The sequence below is a fragment of the Agelaius tricolor genome, unplaced genomic scaffold (assembly GCF_023055355.1).
Source record: "Agelaius tricolor isolate 1412-34295 unplaced genomic scaffold, bAgeTri1.0.p SCAF_25, whole genome shotgun sequence".
Classification (NCBI taxonomy): Eukaryota; Metazoa; Chordata; class Aves; order Passeriformes; family Icteridae; genus Agelaius; species Agelaius tricolor.
In genome coordinates this window covers 7,849,892-7,872,978 of record NW_027269285.1, presented here as the reverse complement: position 1 = coordinate 7,872,978, position 23,087 = coordinate 7,849,892, and the positions used below count along the sequence as shown (strand labels likewise).

At 44.1% G+C, this 23,087-nt stretch overlaps 1 protein-coding gene across 5 annotated transcripts in view; it reads right to left on the bottom strand.

Annotated features, from left to right (window-relative positions):
* Positions 1–23,087, bottom strand: part of CLIP2 (CAP-Gly domain containing linker protein 2) — a 98,975-nt gene that overhangs the window by 59,423 nt on the left and 16,465 nt on the right. For 4 of the 5 annotated variants that reach the window (XR_011682435.1, XM_071448121.1, XM_071448123.1 and 1 more), the window contains exon 2: positions 7,392–7,612. Coding sequence is in view for 4 of the 5 variants with exons in the window: in XM_071448121.1 (XP_071304222.1) it covers positions 7,392–7,503 (112 nt within the window). In the remaining variant the exon portion in view is untranslated. Of the gene's footprint in view, positions 1–7,391; positions 7,613–15,172; positions 15,295–23,087 lie in introns of all 5 variants that reach the window. The other variant, XM_071448122.1, reaches the window with a different exon arrangement.

Below are 23,087 nucleotides of genomic sequence, written 5' to 3'. Positions count from 1 at the left end.
ATCAGCTGCTCTGGACATTACAATCCTATTTCTTTTGTCACAGGCAAAACAGTGGTTTAGTGTCTTTAATAATTATTTGGGAAGTAGAATTAATAGAGTGATACAAAATCAGAGAGCCTCAGCAGTTTCTTGCAGCTTTATAATAAAAGCCTATGTTAAAATGCCACCAAACCATCAATAATTACCTGAGAACAACCTCCCAAAGTTCTCTCTTTATACTAAAGCATAAATTCCCCAGGAAGGATACCATCCCTCCCTCTTTTTTTACCACAGAAAATTCTAGAAGCAACAGAAATTGCTTCTTACTGCAGTGCATCCAACCAACTTAACTTAAAAACCATGCTGAGAAACTCAAGGGGCCAACAACTGATCTCCAAGTTAATTCACCAAGATGTTGCTGCTAAGACTGTGGCAGATAAATAAAAAGGAATGAAGATTTTCCACTGGGAAAGGCAAGAGCAAGGCAGTAAATGCACAAGAGAGCCAAGGTGGTGGTGAGATTGAGGATCCTCCAGCAGAATTGAGGCAGGTACAGATCAAAAGAGACTTGGCCACAGAATTCCTGAGTCTCAAACTAGAAGCAGCCCTCAGAATATAATCACATTTCTAGAAAAGAAACTTTAGAAGAAAAGTTAACCCCCTCATGCAAACTCAGCCCTGGGGCACAGCAGTGACTGCCCCCAGCAGGGACCAAGCTGAGCCCATCAGCACCCAAACCCCAAATGCAACCAACCAGGATCCAATACCCAGCTCAGCCTTACCAAACCCTCATTACAGCATATTTTAGTTTAATTACCCTATGGAGCCAGTCATCCCATTCTCTTTAATGGCCTGGGAACGTTCCAGTCTGCTTCACTTTTCTTTTCAGTGAACAAAAGCAACACACAGTGTTTGCAGAAGCAGACACTATGCCAACATGGTTAGCCTTGTGCATTTATTCTTCATGAAAAATAATGCATGTACACTTACATGAAAACAAGAAGGCATTGCCAGGCTCCCAGCAATATGCTGTATAGTTTAGCTCTCAAAGCATAGTTTTTGGCAATAAAACTAGGTAACTGCTGAAAAACAGTTTTGATATTGTTAGCCATGCCTAAATATGAAATTCATGTGACAGATATTTGCACTTGCCCATTCAGAAAGACAGGATCCATCTGTAAAACCCAAGGTCTACTCTGGATTCTAACTGGATGCACATAAGTCTCACAGAAAACTCAATAAGTTTGGGCTTTTTTGCCTCCAGCACTGAAGTCTCAGTGTTGCCCAGCCCCATCTGCAAATACAAGTATTTCTGTTGTCCTCTGTCTTTTGCTAGATTTTTTAATTGAACAAGAGATTTAAGAACCATAAACAAACACTAGAGCCAGCTGACAGCCAAATGAAGTATGAAAGGCAAATTTCTCCTCCAAACACGTCACTCTAACACTGCTCTGAGCAGACAAAACCCACTCTGAAATGTGAATGCTTCTTTTCCCAGCAACTTTCACCTGTTCCACCAGCTGGGAGGGCTCTGTGGGCCCATTCATCACAGCTTCCATTCTCTTTCCATCTTTTTCCAGGCTTTTCCAGGAGGAGGGTTGGAAAGGAACCAAGACATATGAGCTTTGTAACAAGAAATCCAAATATTATTTTGAGCTCTTTACATATGACCCACACCTTTAGCACAGAAACCTGTCTCAAATGTGGGGTCAAGAGCAGTGACTTTATTCACTTGAAACATGGGAAATAAGCCAACACATTTGTGGGAAATGCTCTCCTAAGGCAGCTAGAGAAGAATTTTCAGTCTGGTTAAGGAAAATAGTTACTGCAAAGCAGCAGAACTTATTTTTTCCATTGTTTCAGCTTTACAGGAGAGGAGGGAGGGGGATAGCCAGCATGGACATTACTCAAGGCTAATTTCTTCCAGGAGTCCATGTCAGCTGCCAGTTCCCCACTGACTTTCAGAGGAAATGGCAATTTCTGTTCTTTTAAAAAAAAAACACAACCAAAGCAAGCCAATGTACCTAACCCAGACTAAAGCTCTTATTCCTCATGGCTCTGTGAAAGCACCAGCTCAGGTAAGGAGACACAACAACTCTCCACTCAGGACATTCCATGAGCAAATTCTGAATGTGTTTTCAGGAGAAATAACTCTGATACAGCATGTGTGACAAGCTGGCTCAGTGTGACTACAGCACATTTGGCCTCTATAGAAACCTCCAGCCATGAACTGTGAAATTCTATAGAATTCACAGCAGCTCCCATCTGCATTCACCCTTTTTCTGGTACATAGATGTGAGCTGTCAAGAGTACATGGAAATGTTGAAGAGGAATCTCCATGCCTGGGAAAGGAAGAAAGAAATAAAAGACAGATAAGAGACACTTGACTTTCTACAAAAGAATATGAACAGGACACTGGGGAAAAGAGAAAGGAGAAATCAAAGCAATTTGTGTATTCCAGAGTAAGAATAAAGGGGAGTAGCTCCACTTGCACTTGTGCAGACAAGGTTGATAAACTTATGGGAGGGGAAGAGGATCAAAGTGTGAAGCTTTTAAATTTCATTTTCAGCTAATGGCTCTGACATATCTCAGGTACAACAGGAGAGCAGGCATCTTCTCTTATCATGCAATCTGAAAGATATAATCTCCTTTTGGGGTCTTTCCCCAAGCTCCCAGAGCCAAGGAACATCTCAGAGGCAACAGACTGGGCACTGCTGCAGTTTAATTCTGTGCTTTGTTAGATTTATGGTTCTCTTCTGCAACTACATTTCAGGTTTTTGAGATTTCTATCCTCCACCCAGGTAGAAAATTGATATAGATGAGTGTTGCAGCTCTGAATTTTGTAACCCAAATCACTCTGGCTTTCTTCCATCCAGCTCCAGAAAATGCAGACATCTCCTTTGGCTGGCAAAGACGAGGGTAAGTGCAGAGGCAAGGAGTAAGGCAGCAGTTCAGGAGCATGTAATGAATTTTTGTGGAGTCAGGAAAACCTTGTCAGCCTCCCAGGAAGCACTTTGAATGCAGACACAGGTCATGGAGCTCATGGTGTCTGCAGGGCTTCTCAAACACCTCACACAGAGACTCCTTCTTACAACTTCAAGACCTCATATAAAATCCAGTGGCCCAGATCTGACTAATCCCAGGAAATGTAATTAAATTAAACCCAGCTTCCACAGCCATCTACCACCAGATTCTTTGGCTGCAGGCATCCCCAAATTCACATCAGTGCCTGCTATGGTTAAGCTTTCAGTGATGTGGACACTTGGCTCTGGAATAGATTTAAACCACTTTAACACACACAAAAAAAGAGTATTTTCTCTTGTAGTTTCCCCCTACCAAAGGCTGAATGCTGGGACTATGCTGGGGCTGGGCCCCACAGGCAGCAGAGATGCTGCTGCTCTCAGCAAAGGGCACACAGGCAGGGCAGCAGGATTCTGGGATGCACACTGCTCACAGCAGCAAGAGGCAGCTGGCCAGACTTCTGGAGAATTCTGCAGGAGGAAGAGCAGGTGCAGGCCATGCAGGGACACAGCTCCTGAGCAGGACCCTGGGAGAGAAGGTGCCACAGACAGCACCACAGCCCAAGCACTGCTAAACACCCAGCCCACGTTGTTTAAACAACCCCACTGTGCTCTGTTCTCATCTTCCAGCTGGGAATGGCTCAGGAATGGCTCAGGAATGGCTCAGCTCAGGAATGGCTCAGGAATGGCTCCACCATTTCCAAAAGCCCCCTGCAGTATCCTGAGAGGCAGAGGAGCAGCAGTACATCTGTCACACAGCACCAACCCACCATCTCCAGACCTCTCCCCTTCTCCATGCCCACACTTTTCCAGGAATAAAACTTAGAACTCCTCAAGCAAAGGTCAGAATCCATTTGGAGCCTCCCAGGGCACTTGGCTGCACATCCCCTGGTGGCAGATGGCTGGAGCTGAACAAGGCACAAAGGAACTCCAGCAAACAGGAGCTGCATTCAGCCCAGAGGTTGCCTTGACCCTGCCACTGCCTGACCCTTTCATACCACAAGACACACACCAACTGTGCCTGCTGAGATGCCACTACAAAGCCTCTGGGGGGAAGAGAGGCCTCAGATCTTTTGCCTCATTTTGGTGTTTTTCATGTGATTAAAATCAACTGAAAGCAACTCCACAACACACTGCAGTTATAAATCCAGACCAAAGCACCTCGAGGGAGTCACAACAGGGCAGATACAGCCTTTTTTAACAAAGTGAAATGAAAAACATGACATACAAAACTCCCATCTTTAACAACAGAGGCACATCACTGGAGTTCAGGTTCATTTCTCAATCACAGCTGAGGGCATGGAGAAACAAGGGGGAAATTCAAAAATACAGGGTCAGAAGAATAATTTCAAAATACACAGCCCAACCTATCCAAACTATGCAACCTATCCAAAATACACAACCCAACCTATCCCAAACTTTTCCTTTGTCAATTCATGCTTCCCTCTAGCAAACAAATAAAAGGATACTTCACTATCTTAGATTTGGGCACAAAATAAAGAAATCAGGCTTTCTAATATTGAAAGCCCATTCACACTAAACTGCAATCCAAACATTTGTTGATATCCACACACAGGGCCAAGTCCTCAGCAAGGGAAGAGCAGCTCCTTGGCAATCCCTACAGGGCTGCATCACACCAGAGGATCTGGAACTCTGCCCATGACCCCAAGCAGGGATGGGCCCCTCAAACAAGACCTTGCAGATGTGCAAAAAGCCAAGTTGGAGCTGTGGCTTTTACAAAACTGTTTGGGGAAAGAATCTACAGTGGCAGAGGTTACACCTACACTATTGGTCACTGGAAGAAGAGAGAGCTCAGCTGGAGGAATCCATGAGCAAAGCCCCTGATGTGCAGTGAGGGAGCAGAGTCAGTGCCTCAGCAGCAAGCAGAGCCTGTGTGAACATCCTGTGCAGAGGTTGTGCCTGAATCACCATCCCAATGTGCCCAGGAACCTCAAAACCTTTTGTTTTGATTAAATAATTAACATTTCTGCATTACTCTGACAAGAGACAGCATTGCCTGGTGACTCTCATTTTGCAGCATTATTATCCCAGACTAATTTGTCCAAGCATGCTAAAGCAAATTTTGACCAATGTGATCAAAAGGCTTTCCTGATTCTGCTAAATGTTCTGTATTTTGGAGACTGAAACACATAGCAAAGTAACCAGGCATGTAGGAAGTGGTCTGAATTATAAGGACAAGAGATTGACAGATCTAAAGAAGCAACCAGTGACCTTCTGAAATGAAAGTGTAATATAGTGAAAGTACAAGTTTTGATAGGACATACATCATCCTGATGTGTTTCCCCAGAAGCAAGAAGAAAGCCTTTTTTAACAAAGTGAAATGAAAGAAAATTACCTACAAAACTCCCATCTTGAATATTTACTAAATTATATATAATTTAAAAAAAAACCACCAGTCAATAAGCCATAAAAATGAATCCTAAGCAAAACACACCCCCAACTGCTTTTGAAATGTTAATTATACTAATGACAGTCTGCATAGCTTTTGTATACACTGGATATAGATCAACAACTGCAAGATGTGGAGGTGTGTGAAGGTAAGTCATTATTCAAATCCTAGGGCTTCAAGTGTTTCTGTTTAAACAAAGGCATTAATTTGACATAAACAGCACAGGCCAAATCACCTGAAGTGCTCAGTTATTGCTCCTACATCCTCTCAGGCCAATAGCAATGGCTGCAGGGCAGTGTTTGAGGTGATGGGGAGGTTCCCATCTGCCCAATTAACAGCCCTTCCCTTGTCAGTGTCTGTACAGGTACCTCTGCCAGCCCTGAACACCAGGGGATCCATCAGGAGATCCATCAGGAGATCCACCAGGGGACCTATCAGGGATCCATCAGGGGATCCACCAGGGGATCCATCTGGGATCCACCAGGGGATCCACCAGGGGATCCACCCTGCAGGAGCATCAGGGGCAGGACAGTGGGGATGGACAGAGAGCAGAGATCTCTGCAGCCAGGTCAGGAACCTGTGGTTTATTGCACAGGGCCTGGGTGCAGGGCCCTGCTGGGAGCTGCCAGCCACAGCTCAGAGCAGGCCCCAAAGAGGGAGAGAGAGGTAAAGAGAGAGGTTGTTTGGTACCTGTTGCCAATTCCCTGACTTCTGGGACTCAGGCTGGGCCCTCCCAGGGGGCTCCCCTGTCTGGGGAGACCCTTCTGGAGTGGTTTTGTATCAGGAAAGAGATGCACTGGATCTTTTCAGTCTTCAGGTTCTTGTTTATTGTTATCTTATCTAGAGTTTTGCATGCTGCCCACACCAGGCTCAGTGCACTGGAAAAGCACCACAAAAATGGCCAACAATCTCTTGGTATAAGGTCTTTTAAGACTAAACTATCCAATTAAGAACTGACACCTGGATTATTTTCCCTTTTAACCCAATAACTGATCCCAAAGAGCCCACAATGCAGACTTTTCTGCCCAGTTACAAAATGTCACCTAAACCCATGGAGAAGGAGGAAGAAGTAGTCCAGGATGACACCCTGTGCCCTCCATCTTGCTTCCATCCACAACACACTAAAAATCCCAGAACCTCAATTTCTCACCAAGTGATACACCTACACTGCTCTCTATAATCTATTTCACACTTTTGTGGATTCTCGTTTATTTTGAAGCCTGGGAAACTTTCTCCATGAATGAGGGTCAAAGTCAGTGCTGCCCTGGGGGTCAGGGCACCCCAGAGCAGACAGAGAAATATTCCCAGTGCCCTGGGTTTGCACAGTGGTAAAGAGAGAGAAGGCAAGAGTGTGGTGAAGAGGATGAGAGAGTGAGGTTCCCGTTACAATACCATAAATCTTCTTCAGTGTTGAATATTCTCATTCCCACTAACCAATCTAGTACAGGATACAAATCCTACTGCATTTCCATACAGCCTATAAGAATCATTACATTACCATACTGTGTTACATTTTAAACCCTAAAAACTCCTCTTTGGGCCCCTTCTGCCAAGCTGTGGGGTCTGCTCTGAGCCTTGGGCCTGTCTGCAAGCAGAGGGTGTTGTTCCATCAAAAGGGGATCACCTTCAGCTGGCCATGCCATTGTTTTCCTGTTGTTCAGTAACTGAGGTATCTCAAAGCTTGCTTTCATTTCAATCTCACTTATAGTTTCCATATTCTCAAAATCTTTTCCCAGACAATTATATTTATAAGGCTTTACTGCTTCATCTTCCCCAATAGCACCGACTCCACAACTTGCCAGTTCTGTGCATTACCTGGGAGAGGGAGCCCATTTATTCACCCTGGTACATTTGTTTTGATCCCTCAACCCACACACAGATGGGAATTTCACATCCCACAGAACACTGGCTCCACCAGCCCAGTGCCTCCAGGCCAGGCAGTCCCTGGAGCAGCTGATGCCCTGCATGGAGGCCTCACTCACCTTCCTTGGAGCCAGTGGTGGCAGCAGCTGTGCTGGTCCCTGATGCCCGTCCCACGGGGCTGGAGTGCTTCCCAGCCCTGCCTGGGATTTTAAGTCCACTTGGTTTCAGCATGATTCCTCTCTCCTGTATCTCAGGCTCCTGCTGCCAGTGTCTCCAGAGCTGTCCTGGTGTAACTGCTCAGGCTTCTGGATGGTGCACCTCTTCTTCCATGGTCACACACCTGGGGGAGTAGAGCACAAAGAAATCAGATTGAGAATGAGCAGGAGAGCATGGACCAGGCTCCCAAAAAGCAGTGCCCAGCCCTGTCCTCACAGCCCTAGGGGAGTCAGAACCTTTCATTTCTTCTCCTATAAAACCAGGGTGATCACCTCCCTCATCTCCTACCTTCATGTTACATTTTTTTTCATCAAAGTCCTGGTCCAAAGGTGAAACTTCCCAGAGCCATTAAACAAGAATTTAAAACAGTTTGGGATTTGAGTAACTGAAATGGTTTTGACTGGTTTTAAATCCTAAAGCCTCAGTTCAGCACCTGCCAAGCCTCTGTGGTGCTGTCAGAGCCCTGACAAAAGGCACCACCCTTCATGCACAGCCCAGGGGTTTCATGCATGCTAAAGCAAATTTTGCCCAATATTATCCCCCTTGACTAAAAGGACTGTCTGAGAGGTAAAAAGCTTTCCTGATTCTGCTGAATGTTCAGGGCAGCCTCTCCAAACTGGCAGGGAAAGGAAGGATGATGCCAGTGTCTGAGATGGGGTTTTCAGCTCCTGTCCTTAAAGACAAATCCAAAATCTTATCACAGAAAAAAGGGCATTTGACCCTATGGATTTACAAGAAAATTTGAGGGGAAAAAAAAAAAAAAACCAAGAAAAACAAAACCCCAAATTTCCTGAAACTTAAGCATAACTCTACCAAGTATTCATTAGTGAAGTCACAACCCTTCCTTATGTCATGCCCTTCCCAGTAGGCAAATGGAATAAAACCTCCAAATTCCTTGCAAGGATGTTGCATCAGCAAGCACATTTTATGACAAGAAAGGAAAAATAAAGGAAGTGACTAAGTTGTTAAAAGAAAAAAAAAAAAAAAAAGCAGTAACATTCCTAATGGATAAAGAAAAATAATAAAAAAATTGAGCCTATCAGCCAAAAGGAATCTTGAGGCTGGGAGTCAGCAGGCTAGAATGTGGAGGAAAAAGGGTGGCAGCAGAGTAAAGCAGGGACAATGCCAACCTAAGAGCAAGGAGAGCAATCCAAGCAGGAGCCAGGAACTGGGGACACTCTTTCCTGGCAGCACCCCTGAGAATCAAAGATTTACAGATGCTGCAAGGAGGAATTGCAATAATGGGATGGGAAATGATTGAGGCATGAGTAAGGACTTGAACAGAGGCTGGGGCAGAGCAAGCAGAGGGCTGGCAGGGCTCCAGGAAAAGCTGCAGGCAGACACAGAGGAGGGAAAACCACAAGGAGAATTCCAAAGCTGTATTCCTGAGGGCTCACAAATATCTAAAACACCAAATGCAGTAAGAGTCAGTCATCCTACATCAGCTTAAAGAGACAGAGAAAGGAGGGATCAGCAGAGACATCCTGGGGAGGGAGCCTGAGCAAAAAACTGAGGGATCAAAGCCTCTTCCCCATGTGCCCACCAAGGTGTTCAATAGCTGGGCTGGGTTCAGACACCTGCAGATATTCAGGGCTGGATGCTCCAATCACATCACCCACAGCAGGAATAACAGACAAGAGCAAGAAACTCTTCTTAAGGAAGAGAAAAACCCAGCCTTTGTGCAGCAGAGCTGGTGGGAACAGCTGGCAGAGCTGGACAGGAGGCTGCAGCTCCCAGCTTTGGTTAGCATAAAACAGGGAGACAAGGAACTGAATTTAGAGGTGAGAAACATTGATCAGGCAGGTTCCTGTGATCTGTCAAGCCATCAGATGTGGCATCTCCCACCCACTCCATCTCATGGTACACATTTTGCCCAGGGCTGGCTTTGATTTTACAGACAAACTTGATTTCTAACTCTTCTGCTGGCAGGTGATGTGCTCTACCTACAGATCTGCATCCATCACCTCCAGCCTGAAAGTCTGCCCTCTCCACACCATGGCCTTACTCCTGAATTTATTCATTTTTTGGTCATTTTGGTTACAAGGTTGGATGGTGTACTCAGGATTAAGCAACTTGGGGCTGCTGGTGCTTCCACACAGCTGGCTGAATTAACCAGGAATGTGGATAAGAAGATAAAAAGACACAGAGAAGGAAAAAACAGCAGTAAAGAAGAATTTAAGTAGGAAAAGGTGCCAGAAAAAAAAAAGGATTTTACAGTTTTTCAATTTTCTGTTAGAGAGCACCTCTGGATCCTTAACTTTGCAGCTAGGACCATATAAACTTTAGGGAACAGTGAATTTAGTGTGTTCCTCTATATTTAGTGTGTTCCTCTATTTTGTGCTCATATTTGAGGAAACAGGAACTTCAGTTCATCCTCTCTCCACATCTCACTATCCCTAAAGATCAGCTGTCGCCTCCCATCACAGGATATTGTGATTTTCTGCTTTTTCTCAGGACAACTGGATATTTTTACACTGGGGAGAGAAACAACAGGAAGTGTATTCCCACCACATAAATATTTCTGCCAGGAATCTTTACACAAACACATTTGCTTTCAACACACTGATACTAAAACCAAATGAACTCCACAGGCTGCTAATCATGCTCCCCTTGGAACAGACAGATGCTTTTATCCTGAAATACAGCCAGGTTGTGAAAAACACCAATCACTTGGTGTTTTAAAATTTTAAAAGTTTAATAGTAATAAAATGGTTATAAAAAGAGTAATAAAATTAGAGTAATAATAATTTGGACAATTAGGATTAGGACAATATGAGACAATAAAAACAAAGAGGGACAGTCCAGGTACCTCTTTCTGGGCAAAATAAACCCAAAAAAGGACCCACGTTAACAGAGGATTAACCCTTAAAAGCAGCAGCCTGTTGCATATTCATACACCTCATCCATGATGCATAAATTCCATTCAAACGAAGGATTGTGTCTGGGCAGTGTCAGCTTCTTCCTCTGAGTCCTGAGGCATCTCCAGGGCTGAGCAAGGTGGGAAGAAGTTAATTTCTTCTGATAATGCAGCAATAAATTCTCTTTCTCTGAAAGATTGAGGTGTCCTGTGGCTACTGTCACAGTGAGAATACCTCATTCCTCTCTTTAAATAAAGTATCTTACATAGCATCGTTTCCATTTTAACATAATGTTATAACCTAAAACTATATTTAACACACAATTTAAGAAAATGAATACAGCATCACTTTCTAACATAACACATATAATATTCATTTTAATATTTTCTAAAAGCCAATCATAAAATACGCATTTTTCACACAGTTCACGGCCACACTCACTGGGGTCACAGATTCAAAACCTTCTCCAATGGCCCTGGGAGCCAGAGCAGATGCCCTGCCAGGCTGTGCCCACAGCTCCTGGGGAGGGTCTGATGCACAAACCCCTCCAGCTGAAGGGTCACTGTCACGAGCTGCAGGCTGGCCACAGCCAGGGACAGCTGCCTCAGCACACCCTGCACATCCATCATCACACAGGGAAATAAGGATGAAGTGGAGTAAATCTTACTAGAAATGCAGTTTGTCAGTGCTACACAGATAAAAATAAACGTCTGGGATGCTTTTAAAGAAGTCTGTACGTGCTGCTAGGGACAAATACTCCTCCTCTGTCACCAGCTTCTCCCCCACTGCAGCACAAATATACATGAGCTGATTTTTAGGAAGCTCTGAACACTGAGCTCTTCCAAATGACACCATTAGGTCATCTCCACCACCCAGAGCAGTGCTGCCTGAGCCATCCCAGTCCCACATTAGTTCCTGGCTGAGTGATGCAGCTTTTATGCTGCAGAAATATCCCTGGCCTGGGACACAGGCCAGGATCTCCACAGGGCACTGCCCTGCTCCATTAGAGGTAACAACATGCTCTGAGCTCCTATACAGAACCCTCAGCTTCCCAACAGGCTCTATTAGCAGAGCCCTCCTGAATAACCTATTTCCAGCTCTTCCAAAAAATCTGCTTCCAGCAGTAGAGGCTGAACACAGGCAGATATGTGGTGTAAGAAACACATGAGCCATCCCTCTTCCCTGGTGCTGAAACCAGCCATAACAGGCTTCAAGCTCTATCCAGAAACTTTCAGGGGAACAGAAAATTTCTATTCTCTATGTGATTTATCATCCCTGTATTCCACCCCATATTACCTGCACAAGCTGCACACTTTGCCTTCCTGCAAAACTTCATGGAAATGTGACTTTCTCCAGACACATTGTAAAGAAAACCCCATCTGCTCCTATTCTCTGTGTTATTTATCATTCCTACTCCCCATTTACCTGCACAAGATGTACATTTGCCTTCCTGAAAAACTTCATGGAAATGTGACTTTCTCCTGATAGACTGTAAAGAAAATCCCATCTGCTCCTCTGAATACTCCAATGCCATCAGCTCTGCTTATTTTGTTTTTATTTCCTTTACAAGATATGACAGACAACAAGCATTTTCTAGATCTCTGCTAGATTCTTCCTGCAGTCTTTCCATGCCAGGATGAATGGTCCTGTCTGTTCCCACAACCAAGAAAAGCATCCCAGGAATGCACAACACCAAACCCAGCTTCAAACAACCAAAATATTCCCTTCCCCATCTTTCCACCAGAAAAGGGGACAGCTGAATGTCAGTCACATTGGCTCAGATTCAGAAAGGGGAATTGTCTGGGGGTGATTTTATGATGATATTTTATTTACTTGTCTGCTTTATGCCCAGGATATTGGGGGTATCTTTAAGAGGAGCCAGGGCAGGGTTGCAGCCTGGGATCACTCTGTTCAATCTCACTCCAGTGTGCTCCCAGGAACGTGAGTCTCATAGGCTCACATTCAAAAAGGGGAATTGTCTGGGGGTAATTTTATTATGATGCTTTATGTACTGATCTGCTTTATGGCCAAAATGTCAGGGGTATCTTTAAGAGTTGCAGCCTGGGATCACTCCCTCCAGTGTGCTTTGGGTGCTATGGGCTGGGGAATGTGAGTTATATGGGCTCAGATTAAAAATGGGAACTGTCTTGGGGTGACTTTATGATGATACCTTATGTCCTTGTTAAAAATGGGTTAGAAACTGTTGTAAAATAGTTGATAATTGTTAAGCATGTACTGTTAGTTTGGTTATTATATTGTAAAAGGGGTTCAAAGGGCAGTTATAAGAAATATAGCACCCAAGGTACATAACACACCTCAGTAAAGTGCACCAGGAGCCAGCCTGGACAGAACTGTCATGGGCCAATCAAGGCCTAAAACCTTCATGCAAATGAAGGATCCAAACAGAAACCAACCCAAAGGGACAAAAAACAGGATAAAAAGGGGCATCTGATCCAGGGAAGGTGTGCTGCTCCACCTGGAACATCGGGGCCATCTTTGGGGCCATCGCTGCTAAGCAGCCCCAGCGCTGGAGCTGCTCCATCCTCAATGGGAGCGCTCCTGCTCAGCCCGGGCCCCCTGCTTTAGGCCTTTCTTTTTATTAGAATAAATGCTGAAATCACTTTTAGTACCAGGAGTCTGGTCTAGTTTTTAACATACTCATCTGCTTTATTCCCTGAACTTTGGTGGTATCTTTAAGAGGAGCCGGGGTCGCAGCCTGGGATCGCTCTGTTAAATCTCACTGCAGTGTATTCCAGGGATGCTGCCTCATTCCTCTTGTTGAATTGGGTTTTTTGCTAGCTTAAAACAAGAGTTTTCTTCTCTTTCCTTCCCCTAGCCTGCAGGCTGTACCAGGAATCCTCCTTTTTGGTTTTTTGTTCCCTTGAACTCTTTCTGCCTTGGCTTGTTTTATTTTTCAGCCCGGCCAGGGAGCAGCAGGGCCACTCTGAACTGGAGAGCTTGGAGGAGCTGAACCACCACGAGAAAGGGCATTAAACCCACCAAGAGAGCATTTAACCCACCAAGAGAGCATTAAACCCACAACTTCAGCTGCTGTGAGGAAATTCAGCAGCTCTCCCATCTGCTCTGCTCCGAGCTGAGCTCCTCTTCCCTCACACAGACAAAGGGACCCATCACCATTATCCAGGCCATGTGTCAGCCCTGTCCTTTTCTTCCCTGGGCATTTTTGGCTTTTTTTGTTCTGCTGTAGGTGGGTAAGTTCCTAGGAGCTCATATCTAGCATTTATGCAATCCTTTACCCCCCCTCCCTTTTTTTTTTTTTTTAATAAACAGTTTTTAAGGATTTTTTCCCATTAGTATCAATTTCTCTCAGTGGCAGAAGGCAGTTGCTGAAGCCCTTTTCTCTTTAGAGGAAACACTCATTCCAGAGTATAATCTCCTGAAATTTGTCTCCAAAACTGAGACAGGAACTGTTCTCAACTAAGTACAGACATACAGCCAAGAAATACCTTTCACCAGGAGCAATATATCTGGATATACCTGGCCAGCACCATGGATAATTACATGAGAGCAGCACACATTAAAACAAACAACTGGAGGTGCTCAGGGTCAATTATTTCATAATTATAATAAATAATTATATTATAAATAATAAATAATATATATAGTATTATATATTTATTATTATATAATAAATAATTATATTATATCAATTTTTTATTTGATATATATTTCAATACTATATTTATATATAAATATATTTTTAATACTATATTTATTTCTATATTATTCTAATTGATATAATTGAATAGTTTCATAATAACACAAACCAAGGACTGGAAGAAAAAGTCTTTGGCCATACAGCTTATCCACAGACAGCTTCTGTGCTTCATCCATCCCTGTTACCCTGAGGAAAGCACAGCAGTACTTGGCAGATGGAATAACATCTACTCAGGACAGCAATAAGTTACAAAGCAGACACCCAGACCCAGCACACTTCCCCAGAGGAAAGCCCTCATGGATATACACAAAATAAGGATCTCTGCACCTCGACTCACAACAACTGCAAGACACAGGAACATGTTTCCAGACACCAGACTGAGCTGGCCTGAATCTCATCCTGTGCCTGGTGCTTCCTTCTGCCTGGATCTGGGTGGAAGAAGTGTTTACCCAGCAGGACACCCTGGGCATTTCACTGCAAGAGCAGACCCATGTGGAATTCCAGCCAGCTGGATCTGAATACTGCTCTAACAGTTTGGTCTGGACTTAGGTTTCTGGTTTTCTGAATTTGAAAATTCACAAGGAAGAAATTAAATTTGAATTTTTCAATCAGCCAGAGATGCACAGACCTTTTTAGGGATGGGGCCCATAGGAAAAAAGGTAAAGAACAGCATTTAATTATCAGACTGAGGGAAATCAACATTATTATGTTGTCTGAAATGTTAATGATAACAACAATACAGAGAAACAGAACAACACTTTTTTTTAAAGGACTTTTGACTTATGCAAATAATCAGTGGCTTCAAAGACAACTATTTGGATGGGGAAAGGTTAGCACAAGAAAGTATCTAAGACAACTTTTTGGAATCAATTGCTTGTGCCATTATTTAAACACTATTCCATCTTTCCTCATGTTCATGCTACAGATGAGGAACACCAGGGTTTGGGATGCAGCACATTTGCAAGTGGAATTTCAGCCCTTTTCAGGGCTATCATGGCTCAATGTACACAAAGACTCTTGCATTAGCCTCCAAGAGATTTCAGGGTATCATCCCCTGATATTCTGTCTGTCATTGTCTCACAGTCACTGGGTTTCATCCCCTGACTTCTGTCAGAGCCTGTGGGACTCTGGGTGAGAGCAAACCCACCTGAGAACAGCCCTGGAGCCACCCCTGCTGCCCCTCTGAGTCAAACACCACCACTGAGGGCAGAAACCTCCAGCATCAGGCACTGAAAATGTTCAAAACAGGAGGTGAAGCTCAGCATCTCCCTGAAAATAAAACACCAGAGAAGAATTTGAGCTCCTCATCACTGGAGTATAAGCTCACAGAATAAAGGCGAAAAGCTTTCAAAGCCAAATCTGGTGTTCTTTTATTAGGCCTTATATAAAACCTTTACTGGCCTAAAGGTACTGATTTTTTTAAAGTTATTTTATGTCTTGTTTCTGAGCATTTGGTTGCATCCACTCCATATTTCCAAGCCTTTCTGCACCTTCCCCACTCCCAGAAAAATGAGATTTTCAGGCAGCAAAGCCCCATCTCCTGGAGTTCTTACTCCTGGATATTTTACTGCCAACGTCCCACACCAGGAACAAGAGCAAATAAAGATTTGGTGCCCCAAGCACCCAACACTGATCATGCTGCAAAGGTGGGTTAGGGATTTCAAGGACAGAATTTTGCCTTGAAATCCAAATCCAAGAGCCAGACTTGTGTGAAAGGGTCAGGAAATGAATCCCATCAGAGACAGGATATGATAATGTCAAACTGCAGCTTTGCTGATAGAGACAGAGATTATGCTGAGAAGAAAAGGCCATTTTATCTTTTAATTCCTTAAGATGCTCCATCCCATCCAAGGTAATTGTGCCATTCCCTTCTCACTTCTCTGATTAGTTACTCCTGACAAGCCAGCAGAAACCCATTTCTGAAGCACGTGGCAGATTAGGAGTAAATCCTTGCACTTAACTCAAGTATACAGGAAATGAGAAACACTCATTTTTAATTAAGGTCAGACTCCTCTCCCAAGAAAACCTTTCCTTCTCCCATAGAGGGAATGGAGATAGAGCACTGCAAGAATGAAAGGTGTGAAAAATGCATATTTTATGATTAACTTTTGGCAAATATTAAAATGAATGTTGTATGTGTTATGTTAGAAAGTGATGCTGTATTCATTTTCTTAAGTAGTGTGTTAAATATAGTTTTAGGTTAAACATAATGTTAAAATAGAAACTATGCTATGTAAGATACTTTCTTTAAAAGGAGAGGAATGAGGTACTGCCACTGAGATAGGACACTTAAGTCTTTCAGAGAAAAAGAATTTCTTGCTCCATTATCAAAAGAAATGAACTTCTTCCCACCTTCCTCAGCCCTGGAGATGCCTCAGGATTCAGAGGAAGAAGCTGACACTGACCAGGCAGAATCCTGTGTTTGAATGGAATTTATGCATCGTGTATGAGATGCATGAATATGCAACAGGCTGTTGCTTTTAAGGGTTAATCCTCTGTTAACCTGTGTCCTTTTTTGGACTTATTTTGCCCAGAAAGAGGTACCTGGACTGTCCCTAACTCTTTGTTTTTATTCTCTCGTATTGTCCTAATCCTAATTGTCCAAATTATTATTACTCTAATTTTATTACTCTTTTTATAACCATGTAATTATGATTAAACTTTTAAAATTTTAAAACCAAGTGATTGGCGTTTTTCACAAAAGGAGCATACTGCTCACAGTTACATGTAGTGAAAATCAGGGAATTCTATCAGCCATCAGCTTTTTTTCTCTCCTGCAGTTAGAGAATTCAAATAGGTTTTCAGCCATAAAACTCCATTGTCATGACATAATTTCCCTGACAAGTGTGAAGTGTTGTTAACCTCTAGAGAAGGTGTGTTTAGTCTTCTTGCTCATTCAAATTTTGTAACAACTAGCACAGAATGCCAAGAGAAAGCCTAGAGGAGTTTTATTTAAAAGCTCAGGTATTTTTAAAACTAATTCTAACCTCTCTGATAGACCAAACACCTTGTGATTTACTTCTAAAACAAGATTTTTGAAAGGAACAATATGCAAACCCCTCCTATTGCACTCTAAAAACCACAATGCAAATCCTGAGGCAAAGTGCAGAGAGAAGAAGCCAAAGTACATTGAAGGAAGTCATGACATAACCTGTGGAGCAATTTATGGGCTGGATGAGCCTGTGCTCCTCACACTGGCAGAATGCCTCCTGAGGACTGATACAGCAGGCAGCAGCAATTCTGTACTAATTGCAGAGCACAACTATCTCTAATTTGTGGGAAAAATCCTGGACATGGTGTTGGTTCTGGAGGAGTTTCTGCTCCCTGGAGTTCATCCCTGCAGAGATTCATTAGGGGCACGACACCAAAGTTGCAGGAAGGGAACAGAATGTACACAGAGGTTTCACAACTGCTGTCCTGCAGGTCAGTTCAGACTTGATTTATCACCACTCTATTCCATTAGAGAAGGAGGCTTTGATAAAATCCAAGTTCCCTATTCACAGAAAGTCTTATTTGTCAAAAACAGCATCTGGAAGAGAAACATGAGGAGAGCAAGCCAAGTGCAGGAAACACAATGATACATGACATATATATTCCATTATAATGGCTTGGCATTTGTCTGCTGGAAAAACAATTTCTTTAATTAAATATGAGCTATACAACAACCCAGCCATGCTATACTGTGCAGAGCTGCAGAAGGATCTGAACTTTTGCAATTTCCTCACTTTTGACTGCTGATTTAGCACAGCACCAAAGTTCACTCTGGCACTTTATCTGTTACTAACTGGAGTTCAGATGAATACAGATATTGTAACTTGTGCATTTCTATAATCTAACCTCTGTCCTGAACTTTGATTATGAAACAAAACCAGGACCTGGGTCCCTCCTGCCCTTATTTTCCCCCCTTTCTACAAGGCAGGCTCTGCAGGCCAGCCTGTCTGATGGCACTGCAGTTGCACCACTTTAAACTTGCAGATGATTTGGTTAATACAACTAGGATACAACAAGTTTCTGGTGTACCTTGGGATACACTGGGCTTGTCCCTAAAGTCCTCACTGTGCTCCACTAATGCTGTCCAGTGCCCACACACACCCTCAAGTGCACCAGGAAAAGGCACCATTGTTAATGCAATCCTGTTTGTGATGGAGACCTGGTCATCCCAGGATGAAACAAAGCCTTGCCCTGGGCCACTGCAGGTGTAACATCTACTACAGAATCTCCTCAGAACTGCCCCAGTGCAAACACCAAGGGAAACCTGGCCCTGCCTCTCCACAGCTGCCAAAAGCTCAGGCAGGGATGCAGGATAGGAATACAAACCCTGCCCCCTGCTGCAGCCCCTTCCCAAGAGTTCTGAAACCACTGTACAAGATAGTTCATTCCTTTATCAGCCTTTGCTGCCCAGGAAAGCCCCAATGTCAGCCCCAATTTATCCAAGCCAGCCTTCTGCCCACCTGTGCCCTTTGCACAGCTCTGACCCCCTCCCCTTGTGCCCAGCTCCCAGCAGAGCCCTGCCCTTGCTCTGCCTTCTCTGTGCCACTGTGAGCAAGCAATGCTCTCCTTGGAGGAGTCCTCACCAGTTCTGAGTCATCTCAGCTGACTGCTCCAAGCCTCCTCACTTGAACTCAGCCTGTGCAGGCTGCATCCCAGGCAACCTCACCAGGCCAGGGACAAACTTTATGCCAAATACTGGGAGCTGACAGAATCTCATCCCTTCAAACTGCTCCCAAAAGTTTAAAGAATAATTAACCCATCTTCACACTCTGGGTGTTAAGATAAAGCAGTAGGGAAGCTAAAAAGTAAATACAGACTATGGTAGAACCAGTTGGGTTGGAAGGGACCTCTAAAGATCCAATCTCTAGTGACCCATAGCTAAGATCCAGCACTGACAGGCAGGACTCCTGCTTCCCTCTGCCCCAGGGGTCACTGATGCCCTGGCTGCACACTGAGGGATGGTAACAGTGCCAATCTGCCAGCTGAGGGGCAGAGCAGGGGGTTACACCACTGGTACCACCTCCTGAAAGAGCTGAGGTCACCAAACCCCCTCTCCCTGTGGGACAACAAATGCAAGCCCCATCCCCTGTCCCCACACAAGCATCCTGCTTGCTGTGCTGATGGAACAGAGCAATGCTGGACACCACTGTTCCCAGCAGCACCCTCCTCCTCCTCCCTGCTGATTCACCAGCCCAAACTCAGCCTTCCTGTTCAGCAGATGACCCCTGGGCTGTGTGCATCAATTGCTGCTTTCTGTACAAACACTGCTAACCCTCACTGACACTGACATACCCACACAGCTCCCACCACAGCCAGTGGTGCAGACAAGGAGAACAGTAATCTGGAGAACTTGCTTTCAGTCATTTTGTGTTAATCATGGAGTTTCTTAATTAACCACCTGTAACCTCATTCATGTCATACTCCTCACACAAAAGGAGTGTGGATAGCTCATGGACCTTAAAGCACAAGAAGGAACATATCTCATTCAAATTACACCCCTGTCATATTCAAATTACATCCCTATCAATGACCAAAATCATAGTTTTGGCAAGTTATAATACTGACAGATAGGATCCAATTTGAAATGTGATCTCCTCCTGCCACACGGATCCTTTTTCCTCACACCCTGCCTTGCAAAATCCAACGTTTACTGTGGATTGCACCACATGGAAAGAGGCAAGATCCCAGCTCAGCCTCTGGGCACTGAGCAGCACAGGATGGCTCCCTAGGGTGAAATGCATGGGGAGGTTGGGACTGCAGTTTTAGGGAGGGAGAAGATAAATCCCCACCCTTTGCAGTCAGATTGCACAGCAGGTGTGCAGACCCAACATGCCCACCCCACAGGACCTGCAGGGCTGGCAGGAACAGGAGATGTTGCCCCATCTGGGCCAGGCTGTCAATGCCAGCCTCCTCCCAGAGCAGCAGAGAGGCAGCAGGAGCTGGGGTGCTCCATTTCTGGTGGCTTCAACCAGCAGCTCTGTCCAGACACTGCCATGCCACTGAGGAGCACACACAGCAGTCTGTGACGTGTCGATGCCAACAGCCAAAAGGAAAGGGTCTGCACAGACAGATCAGTGCTAAAAATGAGATTGAATTGTTCATATCTCTGGAGATAAGAGCTTGCACTCAGCCTGCAAGCAGGTAGGCAGGACAGATGGAGCAGCCCACCCTACTCCTGGAGCACCATAGCACTACCTGTTCCAGCTGGAGCTCCAGAGTCACCACGTGGCCCTGGCTGCTCCCTCACTTCCCACAGAAACAGGCTGCTCCTGTACCACTAGTGCAGGCAAAGCCACCATCAGGATTTGTGCAGAGATCAGATATAATCTCACCTAGCCAAGCAAGCACGGTGCCCTTACAACAGCAGCCTCCCTACATCACAATGCACAGCAGTGGCACAACATCTCTAACTCAAACTGGTCACGTTTCAGCCAAAAAGCAAGAGCAAAAACTGAGTTGTCACTCCTAACAATGGCAATCAAAGCTGCTGGCACCCTGAGGCACAGTGCATCACAGCACTCCATAAACCCGAATCATATGATCACCAAAAAGTACCATTTAACTTTGACATTTCCATGTCAGTGTGCTGGAACTGCTCCTACACCTTCCCAGCAGCTTTGGGGAGATTCAGAGATAAGAAAAGAAATAGTGCTTGCAGATGCTTCAGAGACATCAAGATTAAGCCTGCAGGAGGCATTGATATTGCCAGTATTTACTAGAAATATACATAAATATATGTACACATCTAAACAAAGTTTTCCTATGGATGAGACTCTGCAAGTTCAAAAAGCTACTAGAGGGGCCCCAGTAAAAGGCCACATAAACAGACAGGTAAAAGATGAACAATGAAAGGCAAAACATCCTTCCTCCAGCAGGCATCCTCTGTCTCAGCAGCATTTCCACACAAACCTGCATTTTTGTGCCATACTGCCCATCATTAAATCTCCATTAGGGATGGCTGGTGGATCAGCTCAACATGCCAAACTTACCAGCTGGGAAACAAGAGTCCAGAGGGGAGAAAAAAAAAAAGAAAAAATAAAAAGGCACTTATGCAAGGTTGCAGACTGACCTGCTCCAATTTGCATAGTAAGGATTTCAGTTATAAAACAAATAGCTAAATGTTAAATATAGCCAAGGAGGAGGCTTGATTCACCAGGGCCAGCTTCATGCTGCTGGGAGCCACAGAGGTAGCACAGGACACAATATACAACAACAAATATGAGGCTACAAAGCTCATTAAACACAACTGGAGAGGCCTCTTTTTCTAGGGAGGTTTGTTCTGCAGCCAGGACAGTCCCTGCATCCAGGGGAGGCACCTGCAGGTCATCAATGTGAGTGTCCACAAAGGATGGGAAATGCTGTTGGTTTCAACAGGCAGCTGCTTTTTGTGCCTGTCAGGCTGCTGAGGAGTTTCCAGTACCAATTACAGGACACAGGAGTGGTCAGAGCGTGATGCAACAGGGAAAGAGGGGAGGAATACGCCAAAGGAAGAAGAAGAACAGAAAATGAGAAATCCTTTATCAGTGACTATGTGAGGAGTGGTGCCTCAGGCTGGAAACCTCCCCTGCCCCAGCAGAGGATGTGCTGCTAAAGAAGTTCATGCTGCAAAAGAAATTGTGTTGCTTTTTGTCAGTGAAACTTAGTACAGACACAGGCAGATAGGCAAAGTGACAATGACAACAACAAAACAAAGGGGAAAACACGACAGAAAACACTTCACACTGAGCCAGACTGCCCAGAGAGGCTGTGCAAATCCCTGCATTGCTATGTTAGTCTTTAAAAATAAAAATCTTCAAACCTCTGCCTTGACTGACAGGTGAAGACAGATCCAATCTGGAACAGACAGATGGATCAGATGATTTCTTGAAGTTCCTGTGAAATCTTCCCAGTGTAACCAATATCCACGTGATCTTTACTACACTATGCAAGTTATTCAGTAAAATAAAATAGAATTAATTTTGACCAAGAGCTCTGGCACAGGCAATACAATTTAATTTGCATTACCTTTTTAAATGAAGCATGTGTAAAAGCACAGGAGAGGGATTTATAAGGAGCAGAAAGGGATTTAAAAGTTCCAAGATCCACATACCCAATATCCCCAGAGCATTTCATTCACAAACCACAAAGGAGGTCAGAATTACACCACCCTTTTTGGACCTGGGAGGAACAGATGGAAAGAAATTATTTTGCTCAAGACTTCTGTAAAAACAGTGGCAGAGATGGCACCACTATTTCCCTGAATATCTAACCCATCAAAGCACTTGGGAAGTCCTTCTGAAGTGTTTATTTTGTAGACACAAAGTATAAATATTTTCAAAAATAATCATTCGGCTTTCACAGGCACAAATGGAATTATCAAGGGATTCAACAGCAGGATTCAGAGCATAAACTCTCAAAATAAACCAAAGTTTAGATTCCCTTTGTGCTTTAGCAGACATGGAGACTCCATGACAGGCTCAGAAACTGCAACATGGAATTTTGCCAGTCTGTGCCACATTCCTCTGCAACTATGCAGGTGATGAAACATTAGCTCAATAGAAATTAATAACTGAAATGAAAATATCACTTAATTTCAGTGCCAGTTCAAGTCAGCATCATATTTAATTCCATCATTCTGAAGTAAAAAAAAAAAAAAGGCAACAAAAATATGAAAAAGTTGGCTTTATTTCTTCACACATCTTTCTTTGCTTATGCTGCATCTGAGCCAGCCATGGCTGTTTTATAGACAGCTTCACTTATTTAAAATGGGATAATAAAAACTGTACCAGTGTATGGGAATGATTTCCAAAAAGTCTGATGCAGAAACATTGTAGTTTGCTGTAAGTTTTGTTTAAAAGGGGTTCCTACAGGATCTTTTTTTCAAGAATAGCAGAAAGTATCAGTCACATGCACAGAAGTCATTTTTCCACAACAAGAGCTACTGCACAACCATATAAAAACAAGAAATTAAATGCAGCTATGAGGGAAGTGCATTTGCTTTGTCCTGTTCAGCATCACCAGTGCTCAGAGCACACAGGCTGCTCTCAGCAGAGCAGGGAAAGGCTCCAAGAGCACGGGGGTGCTGCAGAAAG